Genomic DNA, 20367 nt, shown 5'->3' with positions numbered 1-20367 from the left:
CATACCACTGGGTCCAGTTCCACTGGGTTCTGCTGAAGTACCAGTGCCTTGGTACCTGGCCTAGCATGTCAGGTGCTGATACCAGGTCTGCTTGGCAGAGGACAGCTAGAGATGGGTCTCTAGAGAAGGTCTCAATGTTCAGTAGAGTTGGGAGGGGATTTGATACATTTCGTATTTTAAGGTGAATTTACCAGATTTGCCCTTTCCAAAACATGATGTGAAGTGAAATTTTGGAAATGTTCTCTTGTCCGAAATTACAGTGCAGTTCTCCAACCAAGTAATGTGTACAATAGTGTAGATAAAAGCATGCGTATGAATGCATTAGTGAAACATACATACAAAATGCATCATATTAGATTACAGTGCTTTGCCAAAATGTGTATATTAGGCAAAATTGTGCGCACTAAAACGCTGATGAATTTTCGTGAGGACTTAAAAAAAGAATACAGTGGTACCTCTGGATGTGAATGGGATCCATTTTGGAGCTCCGTTTGCATCCTGAAGCGAACACAACCCGCGTCTGTGCATGCGTGGGTCACAATCTGCCGCTTCTGTGCATGCTCATGATGTCATTTTGAGTGTCTGCGCATGCGCGAGTGGCGAAACCCAGAAGTATTGTGCTCCATTACTTCCGGTTTGCCGCGGAGCACAACCCGAAAAGGCTTAACCTGAAGCGACTTCAACCCGAGGTATGACTGTATATACAGTGGTACCTCGGGTTAAGTACTTAATTCGTTCTGGAGGTCTGTTCTTAACCTGAAACTGTTCTTAACCTGAAGCACCACTTTAGCTAATGGGCCCTCCTGCTGCTGCTGTGCCACTGCTGCACGATTTCTGTTCTCATCCTGAAGCAAAGTTCTTAACCCAAGGTAATATTTCTGGGTTAGCGGAGTCTGTAACCTGAAGCAGATGTAACCTGAAGTGTCTGTAACCCGAGGTACCACCGCATACCGTATTTTTCGCCCTATAAGACGCACCTGACCATAAGACGCACCTAGTTTTAGAGGAGAACACACACACAAAACTTCTCTCCCTCTATGCGCAGCGCCTCTCCAGCAAAGCGGGAGGAGAAAGGGAAGGGACTCTGTTTCTCCTCCCGTTTTGCTGAAGGTGCGCTGCGCAGCTTTCCCTCTCTGCGCAGCTCCTCTCCAGCGAAGCGAAGTCAGAACAGCAAGAGGGATTGCTGTGCAGCAAAAGCAGCGATCCCTCTTTCTGTTCTGGCTTCTGGGATAGCCGTGCCAAGCCTCTTCAGGGCAGGAGGAGCGCTCCTCCCATTGCCCTGAAGAGACTTCGCGCAGCTATCCCTAAAGCCAGTGCGCACTGATCCCTCTTGCGCACTGATCCCTCTTGCTCTCCTGGCTTCAGCGATAGCTGCGCAGCCTGCATTCGCTCCATAAGACGCACACACATTTCCCCTTACTTTTTAGGAGGGGAAAAGTGCGTCTTATAGAGCGAAAAATACGGTATATGTGCACTAAAATGCTGATTAATTTTTGTGAGGACTTAAAAAACAGTAATAAATCTGCAACCTGCTGTGGCGAAAAATGAGGAATGGAGAGAACTGGAAGTTAGCGTATGTCCATTCCTAAAACCCAGACAGATTTATGTAGAGAGGTGGATTTCCCTTCTCTCTTTTTTTCCCCCCAGTACATTTTTATTCAAATTACACAAAGAAAATATACAAATAAACATACCGCTAAACATATCAGTATACATATAAGTACATATTTACATAATTTATTATTTCCCTTCCCCAAATTATACAAAAAATCATAAAAAGAAAAAGAAAATCATAATATTTCGGGCTCTGCCGAGCCCTGAACTCCCCTCCACCCTTTTGGTAAGTATCAAATAAATTCCACAATCACGTATTTTGTTTTTATTCTTAAAAGTTAATCACTCACTGTTAGATTTATTCCAACCCCGCCAGTTTCCTCTACAAATTGGTTCCGATATAATTCCAATATTTATTCCAATTTTTTTGAAATTTCTATTCATCTTGGTCACGTATTCTACCTGTTAGTCTAGCAAGCTCGGCATAGTTTACCATTTTGACCTGCCAATCCTTTATACTGGGTATGGTTTCCATTTTTCCAATTTTGTGCCAACATAATTCTTGCAGCTGTGGATTTCCCTTCTCAATTTCTCCCCTTGTCTTTATCTCTCTCTTTTTTGACCCAGCTTCAAAGATCGGTTCCACGCAGCAGTCAGGCAACTTACCCCGGACTGCGACATCACCTTCCTGCAGTCGGAGGAAGGCAGTGGCAGGGGAGCGGCTCTCATCTCGGCAGTCGCGTGCAAGATGGCGTGCATGATTGGCCAATGAAATGCCACTGCGAAAGGACCGTGAAAGGGATGCCACCGACCTGGGAAGTGCCCCCTCCACCCACTGCCAGGCTGAGGTGTTTCAGGGTGTGCCAAGGAAGCAGAACCAGAAGACGGAAGGCTTTCCTGGGGGGGTGGGGAAGGGGGAGGGAATGGAGTGGTGTCGGTTCCTCCGAACCTCTGCCTCTACACAACACAATAACCATGCAAAAATAGTCTCTCCTTTCTGTCCTTAAAACCTTCTCCACTCCTGCAGGCTCTGGGGAGGGTTTCAATTTATGCAATAAGCAGCTTCTCATAGTACAGTGGGGGGGGGGCTGTTTGGAGAGGTGGTGTTGCAGGGATGGGAAGTCAGGAAGGGAATCAGTTTTGCTTTCTTTCTTTTCTTTGTTGGACAGCTCAGGAAGCAGGGATCTGGGCAAAATGGCATCTAGTTGCAAAGTACGGTTTCTTCCTCAGTAAATGAGGTTGGGAAGGTGCAATTCAAGCTGCCGTTATCAGCCACTGATGAGCATAGTGCAGAGAAGGCAACTTTGAGTAGACACATTCTCCAACCTTCTCCTCCTCATCTGGTTTCCAAGACACTAATGGTTTCCATGTGAGTTTGTGAGTCAGCTTGAGCACAGACCGGGGTCCTCATCAGCAGAAGAGCCCAAGTGAAAAGTCAGGTTTTTGCATTATTTCCGGCACTTTCCACCTTCTCCAGATTTAAATCCAAAGCTTGCAATCTAGTCCCAATACTATCGCCAGTCCAAACTGTCATTTCCACAGAGACAGATATCCTGGACCATCTCTATGTCGTTTTTTAGAAAAAGAATCAGTCACCATTAACATGGAGGGAGCTGGAGACTGAACAGGGCCCAAGAGAGCAAGCAAAGGCCGTAAAGCATTTTATGACACGAGAGTTGTCTGCTTGGGTATAGCTCGCCTTGCCTGGATCCCATCCTTGTTTCAATAATTCTGGAAAGCAAGTATTATATAGACCGCAAGTAATATACAGACCACAATTACAGACAGTAATATACAGACCAGCAAGTAATACACAGGAAGTAATATACAGACCTTGAAACAAATTCAGTTCCAAGGCTCTGCACACCTCAAAGAGATGTGTGTGATGCATAACCAGATAGGTAAGCACTTGGGTCAGGGGGAAGTCATTTCTCTGGGACACTGCTTGCGCACCTGTGATGAGTCCACTAGTGTGCATGGGACATAGTGGGATGAAACCAGCCCCCTCCACCTGCAAGCATGTTAAACCTGCCACAGGGCGAAAGGTGAGTTGCAATTGCATGTGTGACTTGAAGTGGGAAAGTAACAGGCTTCAGTCTGGAAGCTCCTAAGATTTACTGAAGACGGGTCCATTCTGTTTTTAAAATGTAATGTCTTGGGCATCCCTCAGCAGCAACTACAGAAAGTTTGATCCCCCTGATTTCAGCTCGTACAGATGTTTGACCCAGATTATCTCTCCTCACTGTCATAATATTGTTTATTTCCCACTTTTTTTGGTTCTTTTTCCTCTGTCTCCTGCTATCCTGCTTATGGATCCAGGGGCCCTTTTATATTAAAAAACAATAAGAATAAAAAAACAAAAAAATCTTTTTAAACTTGCCCCTGTCGTATCTTTTTGTTTTTGTTTATCAAACCTTACGCCTGCGTTACAGTGTGGAGTGGAGTACAAAGCAATGGCAATCCTATGCGTATTTACTTGGATGTAAATTCCACTGTATTTGGTGGGTCTTACTCCCAGGTAAGTAAGAACAGGATTACAGCCAGTTGAGATTTGTAAAAGGAGAGGGGCTGTTCTAAGAGACTCCAATCCATTATATTATCCCACCCTCGGTATTCTACCCTGCCCAACAACAGCCAATTATTATATTTGACTTTCCACCTTTTCAGATCAAGACAAGCTGGTGACAACAAAGACCCAGTTTGGGGTTCTCTCCTTGCCTTGTTAGGTCCCCCCCCACTGATGCCCACGCCATATAGCATTGCAAAACTGTACCTCTTCTAGCACAATGAAAACTGGAGGTTCTCCATAAAGTCATTATGCAGTTGCATATGAGCAGAATAGTTCACTTATGACACTTCCATCCCAGCCTAATATCAGGGCAGTGCACATGGATTTAACTCACAACTGTGGGAAGTAGCTTACCCTCAGGTAGGCAATGCTAACTTGTAATCACTCCTAAACCATCTTTAATGTTTTGAAAGATGGAGTTCCAAAGCAGTGGGGTCATCACAGAAAAGGCCATGTCCCCGGTACTTTCTAATCTTACAGGTCTTAAAAAAGCAGAACCTTGGGTGCTGATGTTAGTACACAGATGTAGATGGTTCTTCAGACAACCTGGTCCCAAACCACACTGTATAGCTTTAAAAGCCTACTGGAAATAGGGTATGAAAACAATTAGGCTGTCAGTGCAGCTGGTACAAATTGGTGTAATTGGTCAGAAGGCCTGGCTGTCACAAGTGTTCTATTATATAACATATAAACCTGTCATGAAATGTGCCCATGAAATGGTGTCTGTATGCTGTTTTTCATTCTCCTCAGTAGAATAATACCTATCTTGTATGCAGAATTTTATCCAGCGCAGTTTGACCTAACTTTGTGCCACAGCAGTAGAATAAGCTGCACCTAACAATTATATTTCTGTGCAAATATACACATGTTAAAAGCCCCATTTCATCGCAAAGCAAACCTTCAAGGAGCATAAGCCAGTGGTAGCCGCAGCAAATGTCTCCTGGTCCAAAAAGCACATTTCAAAAATGGCAATGCATTTTAATTTCAGTACTTTTGGAGCTGCTAGTACAGAAACTTCAGCGTAAGCCCATAATGTCCCACCTGGCCAGATATTCTCTCGGAGGCGGGTTTAAGGCAGCATGACCGGTCCACCCATCCACTGGGTGCAGAGCTGGGGGGAGCACTGCAGGGCATCACAACTATGACATAGCGCACAAGTAGAATGGAAGGTGAGAGATGGGTGCACCAAATTTTGGCCTTGCAAGGGGGCGCTGCTGAAATTTGAAAGAACGAAGTCAGCCCTTGATTCTTTGTAATGCTGGAGAACAAAACTGCAACTGTATTGTTTATGCTGTCTTCTCGAATTCTGTGGAATTCCAAGCATTCATGTTTTAGACAAAGGAAGAACTATCTGTAAGTGTGGTGAGGCCACAGGTGTGTAGCAAATTCCACAGGCAACAACCAACCGTCAAAAGGATCAGAAGCAGGTAACATTGGCTGAGTACATACTATGCACCAATCTCAGAGAATCCTGGGATCTGTAGTTTACCCATCACAGAGTTAAAACACCAGCACCCTTATCAAACTATGGTTCCCAGGATTCTTTCGGGGGGTGTCTGCTTTAAATATATGGTGTGCATGCAGCCATAATCCTAAAAAAGGAAGAGATTGCTGGGCAACTTCAAGGTAGAACTTTGCATGCATAAGGTCTTAGGTTTGATCCCTGGGATCTCCAGGTAAGGCAGAAATGTCCCCTGCCTGAAGGTCTAGATCGGCCAGGGTTCTGACTAGGTTCCTATGTGTATCTTTAAATCCTACTTGGACTAGATAGCCCGTCAAATTTATGGCGCATAGGAATTCCTCTTTCAAGGGACAATTTTAAATGCCCCCTCTAATTATAAGGCGTCTTACAAAGTAACATACAAAAATGCATTATACAGTGGTACCTCGGGTTAAGTACTTAATTCGTTCCGGAGGTCCGTTCTTAACCTGAAACTTTTCTTAACCTGAAGCACCACTTTAGCTAATGGGGGCCTCCTGCTGCTGCCATGCCGCCGGAACCCGATTTCTGTTCCCATCCTGAAGCAAAGTTCTTAACCCGAGGTACTATTTCTGGGTTAGCGGAGTCTGTAACCTGAAGCATATGTAACCTGAAGCGTATGTAACCTGAGGTACCACTGTATTAGGGAAAATTGCTTTGCAAAAATGTGTCTGTTAGGCAAAATTGTATACACAAAATGCATATATTAGAAATGTGCAGTAAAATGCTGATGAATTTCCATGGGGGTTCCACCCTCTGCTGCCTTTTCCTTGCAAACTGAAGCAGAAATAAGTATAGAGAACTGAATTTAGGATTGGAAAAATGAGTAACTAAAATTGACAGGTTCCCTCATCCTTAGCAAGGAAGGAGACAGAAAGAAAGCAAGGACCTAAAGGTCATATATATAGTCCCATTTAAATACAGGCCGAAATAATGATAATCCTGGCACTACTGCATAGAGAAGGAAGATGGGAGACTCCATTCAGAGTGGAACACTTGGCTCAGGAATGCCTCCTCCCTCCATCAGCAAAGCCTACAATGCGCTATGACATCCAAACCTTATCACTTCTCAGCACCGGGGACTGCCAAGTTTGGCTCTCTCCTCCTGCCACCGGGCTCCTGATTTAGCTCACCAAGTGATAAGCTGTGGGATATAGCCTGAGCTGATGCTTGACACCATCCAGAACTTCTCTGTTCTTCAGAAGGACATCCAGAATGGTGAGTACGCTCTGTCTCTCTGCTTTTGCATATATTCTTCATAGCACTGAGCTTTTGGTTGATCACACATAAAGGTTGAACTGTTACCCTGTCCCACCGAGGAAGAAGGAGAAACTAATCAAAGGGAGAGAGCAATGGTTCATAGAATCATAGAATCATAGAGCTGGAAGAGACCACAAGGGCCATCGAGTCCAACCCCCTGCCAAGCAGGAAACACCATCAGAGCACTCCTGACATATGGTTGTCAAGCCTCTGCTTAAAGACCTCCAAAGAAGGAGACTCCACCACACTCCTTGGCAGCAAATTCCACTGTCGAACAGCTCTTACTGTCAGGAAGTTCTTCCTAATGTTTACAGGTTCAGCCTGTATGCAGGCAAGTGAGAGATGGAGAAAGGGTGTTGTCTGTGCAATGACTGGGAAGATCTAATACCCAAGGGATGGTGGCGAATATTCGCTCACGTTTGGAAGGATGCAACTATGAAGAAACAGGAGATGGTGCCTGTCCCTGGTAGCACCCAGTCCTGCTTGTGTCCTGTTTTGCCTGTCAGGGAAATAATCCAGGATGCTTGCTTTTTAAAATTAAGTTAGTGTGTACACACATATGCCACAAATTTCTTCAGCTTTCAGTTCCCTCTCCCGGTTCTCTGAATGGGTTTGTGGGTTAGATGGCTCTTCCCCAGGGATGGGGAATCTGTGGCACAATTTTGTCAGGCATGATAGGATCTGTAGTCCAACAACCTCTGGAGATGTTTAGAACAGGTTTCCTCATTCTAAATACTTGTCCGCTGTTCATCCCTAAATACACACATGCCAGTGGACTGCTCTCCTTTATCCCCATTCCCTATAACACACCGATTGTTAGTGGCTGCCAAGATTGCAGTCCTAAACATGTTACTAGAAAGTAAGCCTCCCTGAACCAGTTAGGATGTGCATCTGATTGTGATGTAAATGTGTTTTGGAATCGCAGCAGTTCCATAATACGGCAACCTTATCCAGTGTGGGATTAAAGCGTCCAGTGAACATATTCAAGTTTGTGTATGTGCTTTTTGTCAGCTTTGGAAGCCAGGGCAGGATAGGCTATTGCAGAGCTAATCTATCCAATGCTCAGCAGGTGAATTAAAAATTGAGATTGATATTCCTGCATTTCAGGGGGTTGAACTAGATAACCCTCGGGACATTGTCCAACTCTACAATTCAATGATTCAATAACCTGAGCCCACAACTAATCCCCTAGGGCAGAGCTTTCCAATCTTATCATGTTGGTGACACACTTTTTAGACATGCATCATTTCGCGATGCAGTAATTCAGTTTTACCAGCAAACCGGAGGTTAAATAACCCCCGTGCCAGCCCTGGGAGGAGTGTTCGCATGACACACCTGCACACTGCAGCCGACACACTATCTAGAGTTGTAGCCAATGCCACATTAAGAAAACAGTTCTGTTTTCACAAGGATTTATGCTTGTGCAATGGAACTTTCCTCCCTTCCCTTCCCTTCCCTTCCCCACCCCCTAAATCTGTTCTGTGGGATCCCTCAATCCTCTGGAGCAGTTTTGGGGAGAGAGAGAGAGGGGAGAAGGTGGGGGAAGTTGTGTGAGTGTAAATCTTAGCACTAATGAAATGAGTGTGCTGGATCTTGTCTCTCCAGTCTGCTAGTTGGGCTAAGCATAATGAGTGCTGTGGTTTACGTCATCCCAATGTGTCAGGTGCACTGACTGGTGCTGTTGTAACCTGTTACTCTTCTTCATGTTGTTGTTGTCATTCAGGCCAGCAGAAAAGCCGGGACTCGGAGCAAAGCTGCTGCAAAGCATGCCCAGAGAAGCTCCTCCAATGTCTTCTCCATGTTTGAGCAGTCACAGATCCAAGAGTTCAAGGAGGTGAGGTGCTCAGGGGTTGTTTTCCAGTTGAGCCAAGGAAATGAGTTCCAAGCCTGAACTCAGCCTGTATCCAAAGGAGTAAAATTGACAAAGGTGGGCTCTGTGAGTCTATTTTACCTGGCAGTGGGAATAAGTCTTTGCTACCTGGTGGTAACTCTGAGGTTTCATATGGGAGTCTGCCACAGCTGCCAACCTGGAGAAGTCAGGGACTGAATCTGGGCTGTTGTTCTTCATGCAAAGCTCTGCCACTGAGCCATCATGACAAAGAGATGAAGTTCATATGTCTCTTTATGTCACCTCTGTACATGATCAGGGTTCTGAAATGCAAGAGGCAATTCAGCATGAGACCTGCAGACTAGGGATGGGAGAGAATGCAGTTCACTTTGCATTTAAAGGTGAGCTTAATTCTTTCACACTTCCCTGAAAAGATATGCAAACTGAAGGGCAGCTATCCTTCAAAATTCTCACTGCTCTGGTTTTGCAGTGCTGATCTCCAGCCAAGTAATGGGAACCAAGATGCATATACTGGGGTGAGGTGCATATAAGAATGCATTTATGGGTGAAAATGACATACAGAAATGTGTTATGCTATGAGTAATTGCTTTAGGAAAATGTGCATATTGGGCAAAGTTGCATTTTGAAAAGTGTAAATTAGGAGAAATGCGCAATAAAATGCTGATGGTTTTTCAGGAGGGCTCTTTTTTAAAAGAAAGAAAGAAAGAAAGAAAGAAAGAAAGAAAGAAAGAAAGAAAGAAAGAAAGAAAGAAAGAAAATATTGCATACTGGTGTGGAAATGTAAAGAACTGAAATTAAGATAGAAAAAAAATGAGAAATTGAGAGAAACCGAAACGGACAGGTCTACCCATCCTTACCACAGACAGTCACCCTCCAACTGTCCCTGTATAGACCTGTAAGGTCATATGAATTTGGGGGAACTCTTCTCATATCACAACACTCTACAGAATATCACAGTGCAGTGAACTGAAAATGGGAATTTTCTGCTCCTGCTGCTGTATTGTAGACTACCAGGGACGTGGGTGGCGCTGTGGTCTAAACCACTGAGCCTCTTGGGCTTGCCGATCAGAAGGTTGGCGGTTTGAATCCCTGTGACAGAATAAGCTCCCGTTGCTCTGTCCTGGATCCTGCCAATTTAGCAATTCGAAATCACACCAGTGCAAGTAGATAAATAGGTACTGCTGTGGAGGGAAGGTAAACAGCATTTCCATGTGCTCTCCATCATATGTTTCCATCATGGTGTCCCGTTGCACCAGAAGTGGTTAAGTCATGCTGGCCACATGTCCCAGAAAGCTGTCTGTGGACAAACGCCGGCTCCCTCGGCCTGAAAGCGAGATGAGCGCCGCAACCCCAGTGTCGCCTTGGACTGGACTTAACTGTCCAGAGGTCCTTTATCTTTTTACCTTTTACTGAAAACATTCTGTCTGCTGTACATAAAACAGCAGCCACCAGTTTCTTCAGATGTTTCAGACTTTCCCTTAAGGTTGGATCCTGTTTTTGTTTGTATGAATTCCTGTTTTTGTTTATTTTTATATGCTAGAGATTATATAGAGATTTATTTTAAAAACAAAATTATTACATGCTTTAAATCAAGGGTTTTATCCAATGCTAGTCATATTCAGAGCAGACTCACTGAAATCAGGAGGTTTGAATAAGTTAGAGCTGTCATGTATTCTACTCATATTGATCCAGAGCAGAACTCCAACATATAGTTAGCAGAGTAAAAATGTAAACACCTTTAAGTCAGCTGTACTCAGCTTCTCTGAAGGAATAACCCAAACACCATGAACCTTCTGCTTGTTTCTTTCACACAGAGAAGCTTCCAGAACCCTCTTGAATTAATTAGAATAGGAGAGATCTCTATACATCGGGTCAATACTTAGATCGGGTCAATACTTTCTGTACTAAGAAATGCAAACTGACAAGAGCCATTAATTTAAATGGGTCTGTGCTGAGTAGAAGTCAATTGGAGACAGCCCAAATGAGAAATAACTCTTGGAGGGTAAACAGGAAAGTGATGTGAGGATGGGGAAGCCCGGCCAAGGTAGATTTTATATTTGAATTACAGGCTTATAACATGCAACCCCCAACTCTACTGGTTTGCATGACTTGTGAAACAAGCAAGGGCTGCTCAACTAATGAAGCGCTATAATCACTTTTGCCCTTCACTTGAGTGATAACAATGAGGAGTAGTTGCAGGCGGGGGATTGGAAAATATTTGTGTGAGTATGTATGTTCTTATTATAGTGGCAGAAAGGAATTAAACTTGAGAAATAGAGAGAGTAGATTTAACTTTCCTTATCTTTTCCCAAGGCATTCAGCTGCATTGACCAGAATCGTGATGGCATTATCAGCAAATCAGACTTGAAAGAGACATACGGTCAGCTGGGTGAGTGCCTCCGGTCACCATGAAATTGCACTCTTCAAAAGTTCAGATGATTTTTTTTAAAAGAAAAATATTAAGCAACTAACTGGTACAAGGAAAAAGAAGTGCCAAGTAGCCAGGCCTGGATTCAGAGTCTCTGCCAGAGAGAGATTATTGTAATCTTCATCTTTAAAAATGACAAAAGGTAAAGGTACCCCTGACCATTAGGTCCAGTTGCAGACGACTCTGGGGTTGTGGCGCTCATCTCGCTCTATAGGCTTCCGGGTCATGTGGCCAGCATGACTAAGCCATGACTAACCAGAGCAGCGCACGGAAACGCCATTTACCTTCCCACCAGAGTGGTACCTATTTATCTACTTGCACTTTGAGGTGCTTTTGAACTGCTAGGTGGGCAGGAGCAGGGACCGAACAATGGGAGCTCACCCCGTCGCGGGGATTCGAACTGCCGACATTCTGATCGGCAAGCCCCAGGCTCTGTGGTTTAGACCACAGCGCCACCTGCATCCCTAAAACTGACAAAGGAACATACAAAACGGGAGATGCCAGAGATTGATCCTGGCACTTTCGGCATGCAAAGCTAGGGGGGTGATGGGAGTTGTAGTCCAAAACATCTGCAGGGTACCAGGTTGGTACTGCTTTAGGGAGAAGCAATTGCTATTTACTAAAAGCAACATTCACAACTGGAAAGAGCTGTAGCGCAGCAGTAGAGAATCTGCTTCACATGCAGAAGATCCCAGGTTCAATCCCCAGATGGGAGAGACTGTTGCCTGGAACTCTGGAGGGCTCCTGCCAGTTAGTACAGCAATATTGAGTGAGATAGACCAATAGTCTGACTCAATATAAGGCAGTTTCCTATGTCTAAAAATTCACAGTGACCTTTCTAATACCCACCTGCTTATCTTCAGAGCCTCTGAGGACTTGGTGCATGTTATTTCTGGAGCCATGAGCACTTCACGGTCCTTCATCTCTGGATGGTGTCATTTTTGATAAACAGCTTGTCACTTTCAGAAAGGGGTCTGCAGATCTCAGCTTTATTTCTAGTACACAGGGTACACATCCTTCCTAGCTTTGGAGAGCTCTTTTTTTCTCTTCTAGCACAGAAGAAGGAGGAAACGAGCGAAAAATGCCAGTGGCAAAGTTGTTTTAAGGGGAGACATGTATTCAAATGACATTATCACCAAAGCCAGAAACCCTGGGAAGTCTGTAGAATGTAGACCAGGGCTGATATGGTTCGCCAAATTTTGTGCGCAAAGGTGTGGGAGGGTGAGGATTCAAGAAGGAAATGGCAAAAATTATATGTCTCTACCACAGAGGACTTGCTGATCAGAAGGTCGGTGGTTTGAATCCCCGCAACGGGGTGAGCTCCCGTTGCTCGGTCCCTGCTCCTGCCAACCTAGCAGTTTGAAAGCACATCAAAGTGCAAGTAGATAATTAGATACCACTCTGGCGGGAAGGTAAATGGCGTTTCCGTGTGCTGCTCTGGTTCACCAGAAGTGGCTTAGTCATGCTGGCCACATGACCTGGAAGCTGTACGCCGGCTGCCTCGGCCAATAAAGCGAGATGAGCATCGCAACCCCAGAGTCGGCCACGACTGGACCTAATGGTCAGGGGTCCCTTTACCATTACTTTACTATGCACCTGTGGGCAGAGTCATATAGAATCAGCCACATATGTTCTTTTGCACTGACAATTTTGTATCAGACAATTCAATCTAAGTACAGTACATTAATCAGTTGGCTGCTAACAGGGAGTGGCACACTGGCGAATGTTAGGTAGCCTTCCTTATGTTAACTCAGGGTGGGGATAAGGGGAAGATAGTAGCCAGGTCTCTGCAACATGCAATGAGGATTCATGAATGTTAGAAAACAGTATTTTAATTGTTAGTGGTTGGGGAAACCCAGCCAGATGGGCAGGGTATAAATAATAAAATTATTATTATTAATATATTGTTTGATGCAGATTTTGCTGTGTACCGAACCTTTCAGAATTCTTTCTATATGCCAATAAAAGTTTGCAATTGATATAGGTCTCTGAAGATTGAGGATGGACAAACATTCCCCAGAAGTTCCAGGTTAGGGGGTGTTTTGCTTATCTTGGAAATTCGACCTGTATTGTCCAACCTGGTGCAACGTTCACCATCTGTATTGAAAGAAGGGTTGCAGATAACTGCCCCAAGAACATCATGATCACAAATAGTCATGAATGAACAATAAACAGGATGTCTGGAAAGGTCCGTGGAGTTCACTACTAGGGCCTGCTTTTTTTCTCTACAGGGAAAATAAATGTGAAGGAGGAAGAACTGGATGAGATGCTAAAGGAAGGAAAAGGGCCAATTAACTTCACAGTCTTCTTAACACTCTTTGGGGAGAAACTGAATGGTGAGTTGGTGCTGCCATAGGCAAGGACTTTGCTCATTAACCCTCAGTCTTGCTCATTAACCCTCAAACCAGCTCTTGATTTCCACCCAACGCCCCTGAACATACTGCAATAAGAGGCCAAAAAACAAAACTGATTTACCACTAAGGGCACTTCCAGACTGCCATGATTTTCAGGAAGGATTCAATCACATGCCAGCAAATGGAGATTGCACAACTGAAGCTAATTTGAGAGCCAGTGTGGTGGAGTGGTTAAGAGTGGTAGACTCGTAATCTGGTGAACCGGGTTCGCGTCTCTGCTCCTCCACATGTAGCTGCTGGGTGACCTTGGGCTAGTCACACTTCTTTGAAGTCTCTCAGCCCCACTCACCTCACAGAGTGTTTGTTGTGAGGGAGGAAGGGAAAGGAGATTGTTAGCCGCTTTGAGACTCCTTCGGGTAGTGATAAAGCGGGATATCAAATCCAAACTCTTCTTCTTCTTCTTGTACAACAAACCTACTTTGCCCCTCAAAATTGGTTTGCGGCAAGGTAATTGGCAGGAAAATGCACTTGGAAGGGTCAGGTAATGATTTCTCAATGCAACATCATCTAGCCACCCCACAAACAAATTAGAATGAACACTTGATAAATTGTGGGTGTCCTCTGGCCTCCCCACAAACCCTGTGCAAAACAAATCAGGATGAATGCACAATATGCATGTCATACGGAAGGGGTGCTTAAAAAAGGGTGTTTGTTTGTTTGTTGCATTTACATCCCACCTTTTTCTCCAAGGAGCTCAAGTTGGCGTCCATGGTTCTCACCCTCCTCATTAATCCCCACAACCACTTTATGAGGTGGGTTCAGCTGAGAGGCAGTGACAGACCCAAGATCGCCCAGTGAGCTTCAAGGCTGAGTGGAGATTTGAAACTTGGTCTCTCAAGTCCTAGTCTGACACTAACCATTACAGTGGTACCTCGGGTTACAGACGCTTAAGGTTACAGACTCCGCTAACCCAGAAATAGTACCTCAGGTTAAGAACTTTGCTTCAGGATGAGAACAGAAATCACACAGTGGCGGCGCGGCAGCAGCGGGAGGCCCCATTAACTAAAGTGGTGCTTCAGGTTAAGAACAGTTTCAGGTTAAGAACGGACCTCCAGAACAAATTAAGTTCTTAACCCAAGATACCACTGTACACCACACTGGCTTTGGGTAGGAATTGTCCATTCAAGCAGAGCCCTTGTGTCCAACATTCTCTGTCCGGTAGCACCAGGCCACTGTGCCAAACGGACAGGTGAGTTTAATGTTGTGCAACAGTTGTGCTGACAGAAAGCTGTGCAACTGATTGTGCAAGAAAGTTACCAGCAACCTATTTACACTTTCTCTTGTGCAAAAACATTTTGCCTGTCACACCACTAAGTGACTTTAACTTAGGGCTAAGTTGCGTGCAACCTCAATGGAAAATCATGACATAAGCATCCCCATACTGCAGAATGAACATTGCTGTTACTTCCTCATGTTCACAAATATATTTAAGTGGTCAAGTGGATGAGTCACAGAAGGTCTTTGGGACTGGCAAAAAGTTCTTGAGAAAAGGCAAAAGTGAATCCATTCCATTAGTCAGTTCCCTTAAGGCAGTGATGGCCAAACTTGGCCCTTCAGCTGTTTTGGGACTACAATTCCCATCATCCCTGACCACTGGTCCTGTTAGCTAGGGATGATGGGAGTTGTAGTCCCAAAACAGCTGAAGGGCCAAGTTTGGCCATCACTGCCTTAAGGTGTAGGAGCCAGTTATTATACTTTTCTGTCCTTGAGATCTATCTCTCTCTCTCTCTCTCTCTCTCTCTCTCTCTCTCTCTCTCTCTCTCTCTCGCCATTGTTTGGTTTGGTTTTTGTTAACTTTCCATTTCCTCCCTGGAACGTCAAAACTTCCAGACTCCCTGCCCAACCAAAAGGGGGTCTTGCTCTCGTTTTGAGGATCTTTGCTGTATGTTGAGCAATCCTTCTCTTCCACAGGCACTGATCCCGAGGAATCCATCCTTGCTGCCTTCAAGTTATTTGACCCCAACGGAACTGGCTGTGTGAACAAAGATGAGTAAGAACATTAACTACAGTTCAGATCCTGGGTAAAGCCCATGGGGCTCTGATTGGATTAAGTCTGATCAAGGGCTGTCTTTAGCATATGCTGTGCCGGGATGCAAACATCCACCCAGCGCCCCCAATTTTTTTGGGGGGGGCAGGTCAAAGTTATAGAGCCTTTTTTAGGGGGCAACTCAAAGTTGTTGAGCTAAGGAGGGGAACAGCGGAAACAGTGAAAAATAAAAAGCAGCAGCGATAACTCCTGTCTTTTTGCGATTATGCGAAAATTAAATACACCACTAGGGGGCGCCGCGGGATACGTTGATTCTGCAGCTGTTCCGCAAAAGAGAATGGAAATGACCCATCGACCGCAATCACCCGGCTGGGTGTGTGTGTGGTTAAGAGCTTAGGCAGCTTGCACCCCCGGGTAAAGACAGCCCTGGGTCTGATTGGCTTAATCAATGGTTGGGATGAGAAAGCCATGGCTCATTGGAAGAACATCAGCTCTGGTCCCATTCCTGGCATCTTCAGGTCAAACTGGGAGGAACCCTTATCTGAACTCCTGGAGAGCTGCTGCCTGTCCGTGTAGGCACTACTGAGCTTGATAGTCCAATGGCCTGACTCATTATAAGGAAACCTCCTAAGATTTCTCCATACAAGCCTCAGCGGAGAAGACTTCAGGGAAGGGCCATGGCTCATGGGTAGAGCAAGCAAAATGTCCCAGGTATCCCTAGGGCGGAGGGAGACCTGGAGAGCTGCTGCCAGTCAGTGCAGGCAATACTGGTCTGGTACAATGGTCTGGTACAGTATAAGGCAACTTTCTAGGTTCCTATTAGAGTTCTGGGTGGTGTGTTGGAACAGCACTGACTTTTTATTTCCAAATTGTTTTCCAGGTTTAAGCAACTCCTGATGACTCAGGCGGACAAGTTCTCTGCTGAGGAGGTGAGGCAACTCTTTCTGGTCTAGCACTAGTTAAAGCGTGCTTCTCGCCCTCCCTCTTTAAATCCCAATTTCCTCTTAGCAGGAATCTTTCACAAGCATCAAACCTAGGAGACACCTTTAAATTGGTGTATTAATACGGCATAGGGATGCGGGTGGAGCTGTGGTCTAAACGACAGCCTCTTGGGCTTGCCGATCAGAAGGTCAGCAGTTCAAATCCCCACGACGAGGTGAGCTCCTGTTGCTCTGTCCCAGCTCCTGCCAACCTAGCAGTTCAAAAGCATGCCAGTGCAAGTAGATAAATAGGTACTGCTGTGGCAGGAAGGTAAACAGCATTTCTGTGCGCTCTGGTTTCTGAGTAAGATCAATTATTTGATTATTGCTATAAACCGCCAAAATGTATTTTGTATAGTTAAAATTTTACCTGTATCTTCAGTACATTTTATTTTATTGCTACAGCTAGTGGTTGATGCAAATCAAGATTCTTCTGATCTGTTCTCTGATCAAAGGCCCTACCAGAGGGTCCCTGGTAGAGGCAGATTGAGGAGAACGTGACCAGTTAGGCTGCCCTGGGTGTAGAGCATCAGGGGCGCCACAACTATGATGTAGAATTAGAGACCCCAAGGTCTGCCTCTGTCCCTGGAGACAGGTGACCACCATAGCTAATAACCTTCCCTTTTTTGCGGGAAATTCCCTTATTCCAGCTCCATTTCCCGCTGCTTCCCACTGCTATCCCGGATTGTTAGTGTCAGAGCTGCCCGAGGTCCCAGCTCACAAAGGACCAACGCCAGTTCGTTGTTATATACGAAAGTCTTTATTGCAGTTCAGTTTCGCTTTCACAGCCGCAGCGTGCAGCTCTACGTCTGAAACTCTAGACCGCTGAAGCTCCGTCTGAATCTCCTCCCCCCAGACACCAGTTTAAGACTCTAGCCTTGCTCCACCTCTTCCTTTGCTCTTTCCTTCTCTGGCTCCGCCTGTCAGCTGGGGTCTCCCCCTTCCTAGACTCTTCTGACGCTGAGTCCCCTGAGTCTTCCCCCTGCCTCCGGCGGGCTTTAGGACCTGGTTCCCAATCCGGGTTTACTGCTGTCCCATGCGCCTGTACATTCGAACTTGGCGCGCGCGCCCAGCCGGCAACCTTCCTCCTGACCGTTACACTGCTCCTGTCACTGCTTCCTCCTTCGGGGAGGCTAGCTGGACTTGACCTCCCCTCTGTTCCCCCACTCTCCGATAGAGGCGTGGTCAGCCCTGACTCATCTTCTCTCCCTGCTGGAGGAGACGCTGGCCCTGACACATGGGACTCTTCCCCCCCACTACGCTCTGGTGGGGAAGCTGGTCCTGATCTACAGCTGCTGCTTTGGGAGTCCCCGCTGGCCCCTTGTTTCTGGTGTGTCCCCCCTGGGACCCCCCTTGCCCTGACCATCGGCGCCTCCTTCTGGGAATCTTCTGATTCGCTGGAGAAGCTCATGGAATCTCTCGGGTCACTGTCATACTCCCCTACGCTGCCCTCAGATTCTTCCCCTTCGCTCTCCATTTCCTCTCTCCCCTGTGCCTCTGTCCCTGAACCCCTGACAGTTAGATATCCTGTAGACTGCCCCCGGGACAGGTGAGGCTGCTGATCCCTTATTTTCGAATCTGAAAGTTGACAGCTATGGTGGCCACCTGGGGTTCTGAGGACTCATGAAACCGTTGTCCTGATTCTTCTTGTGTTTGGCAGGCAGTAAAACTCCACTGAAGTGTTGGACAGTCATTCCTAGCTACTAGTTTCCATGTATCCCATCAATCCCTCTCTTTCCTTAGCTGAGCCTTTTTATCTCAGCTTTCATAACGTCAACAATATTGCAGATCATGGTATTCGTATAGCTGGATTGAGGGCCTTTATCAGAACCCCTTCTGCTGCTTTCAGATATCACTTTCTGCTCGAGCAATGAGCAAACGATGAAAAAGATTGTTCCCATTTAACGTAAGAAAAGTCTGCTGGCTCAGAGGTCCATCTCATTCGGCATCACTGGCCAACCAGATGCCTAAAGGACATGCACACAAACAGCACTCTGCCCACCTGCAATTCCTAGCAACAGCTTTTCAGAGGCCTACTGCCTCTGACAGTGGAGGTAGAATTTCTAGTATTTTTATACAGAAACTGTATTAGCAAGCTCTTAGCCACAACCATCTTGAAAGCAATATACCGTATTTTTCGCTCTATAACACGCACCAGACCATAACGCGCACGTAGTTTTTAGAGGAGGAAAACAAGGAAAAAAAATATTCTAAATGAAACAGTGGATGTATGATTTTTGTGGTTCATGCTGTGGCCACAGACATGTGATCTGACAGGATCACATGTCTGGAGTAGCCCAATGCAAAAATCCTGAGGATCCATGTGGATCCATGCTTTGTCACCATGTTTTAAATGGGGAGGGAAGGAAAAACACAGAAGGGACATGGAGCACAAGAGGGGTGTGCGGAGAAGCAGCTGGCTAACAATGCAGGAGAGGGGTTTAACGGGGTGGGGGGGGGAGGAAAGGAAAGCAAAAGTTCCCCCCACCCACCCAAGCCAGCCCTCTCTCTCTCTCTCTCCCACCTGCATGTTTTTCGGCTGCCTGCGAGTCCCTAGAGCACGGAGAGGAGGAGGTGGTGGGCTGGAGCCTGCACGCAGTGTGACTAGGAAAGAATTAGAAGGAAGGACTCGATCCTTTCCTTAACCCTCTGCTTGCCAGGAGGGCAGGGGATTCCCTGCTCTTTGTTGAGTTTGAGCAAACGCAGCAACAGAAGCGGGTGGGCAGTAAGACCCTGAGGCAGAATGCAGGAAAGCAGCAGCTTCCGCCTTCCCTCCGCCCGCCCGCCCGATCTTATTTTTGCCTATTTTTGCCCCTGCGCTCCGGCGAGTCAGCTCCAGGGACCACACATTCGCTCAATAACACGCACAGACATTTCCCCTTACTTTTTAGGAGAAAAAATCTGCGTGTTATAGAGTGAAATTTACGGTACATTTATTTAACTTCAAGAATGGTTCCCCCTTCCAATCTCATGACTCAAGGAGGTGGGGAAAACTATGACGACGGAGTCCCAAGGCTCGCAAGGCCGGGCAGGGACTGGTTGATTAGGCCAGCCGAACGCTGCCTTCTTACCCCCACTTTGTGTTCCTTCTTCCCTAGGTGGAGCAAATGTTTGCGGTCGCTCCCATCGACGTGGCCGGAAACATCGACTACAAATCCTTGTGCTACATCATCACGCATGGTGATGAGAAGGAAGAGTGAAGATCTGTGGGGAAACTGAAAGTTTGCGGTGGCAACTACTGCTATATTTGAATAAAAGGCCTGATGAGAAATGAAGGAAGCTGCGACTGCGAGTTCTGTCTGAATCAGTAGCAGCTGGTGTTGTGGGGTTGGACCACCCTCCCGATACCATTGGGATACCATTTATGGGGCAGAGAGGGTGGTAGTGAGTTTCAGGGCTGTGTACTAGCTGCAGCACTGCCCAGGTAAGTTACAGTGAGGCTCTGTCCCACCACACAGGGTACCATTCCTCTGAATACCACAGGCTGGGATCATGTATAGCTCAGTCGGTAAAGCATGAGACTCATAATCTTAGAGTCCTGGGTTTGAGCTACATGTTGCGGGGGGGGGGGAAGATTCCTGCATTGCAGCGGTGGACTGACCCCCGTGACCCCTCCCATCTCTATGAATCTATGTGTGCTACTCTGTTCATGTCCCCGGTTCCTATATAGCACTTCCAGGCGAAAAGAGCCAAGTGGCTAGCTTGAGTGGCAAAGCATTCGGCCTGGAAAATAAAGCCACAGGATGGGGAATCTGAGGCTTTCCGAATGTGGCTGGACTCCAGCTCCCATCAGCCCCAGGCAGGATGTCCAATGGCCCAGGCTGATGGGAATTGTAGTCTAGCAGC

The 20367-nt window shown here is 46.1% G+C and overlaps 2 protein-coding genes across 8 annotated transcripts in view; both read left to right on the top strand.

Annotated features, from left to right (window-relative positions):
- Positions 1–3933, top strand: part of GCK (glucokinase) — a 59848-nt gene extending 55915 nt beyond the window's left edge. For all 7 annotated transcript variants that reach the window (XM_082200524.1, XM_082200523.1, XM_082200527.1 and 4 more), the window contains one exon: positions 2182–3933. In XM_082200524.1, coding sequence (XP_082056650.1) covers positions 2182–2326 — 145 coding nt within the window. In that variant the 3' untranslated portion in view covers positions 2327–3933. The remainder of the gene's footprint in view (positions 1–2181) is intronic.
- A 2832-nt stretch (positions 3934–6765) lies between these two features.
- Positions 6766–19796, top strand: MYL7 (myosin light chain 7). Its single transcript, XM_082200716.1, has 7 exons — positions 6766–6821; positions 8587–8697; positions 11026–11101; positions 13372–13476; positions 15466–15544; positions 16422–16470; positions 19620–19796. Exons 1-7 carry the CDS (start codon positions 6819–6821, stop codon positions 19719–19721), a joined length of 525 nt encoding a protein of 174 aa, XP_082056842.1. The 5' UTR covers positions 6766–6818; the 3' UTR covers positions 19722–19796.
- The last annotated feature ends 571 nt before the right edge of the window (positions 19797–20367 follow it).

Source organism: Podarcis vaucheri (genome assembly GCF_965113315.1).
Source record: "Podarcis vaucheri genome assembly, chromosome: 15".
NCBI classification, from domain to species: Eukaryota; Metazoa; Chordata; class Lepidosauria; order Squamata; family Lacertidae; genus Podarcis; species Podarcis vaucheri.
Note: the sequence above shows the minus strand (reverse complement) of the source record. Positions and strands in the feature narration are given on the sequence as shown.

Excerpts from the sequence above, each read along its gene's own strand:
- MYL7 (XM_082200716.1), top strand. Across the intron at positions 11,102-13,371 it reads AGAGACATACGGTCAGCTGG|GGAAAATAAATGTGAAGGAG; the intron begins GTGAGTGCCTCC and ends TTTTCTCTACAG. Across the intron at positions 15,545-16,421 it reads GGCTGTGTGAACAAAGATGA|GTTTAAGCAACTCCTGATGA; the intron begins GTAAGAACATTA and ends ATTGTTTTCCAG.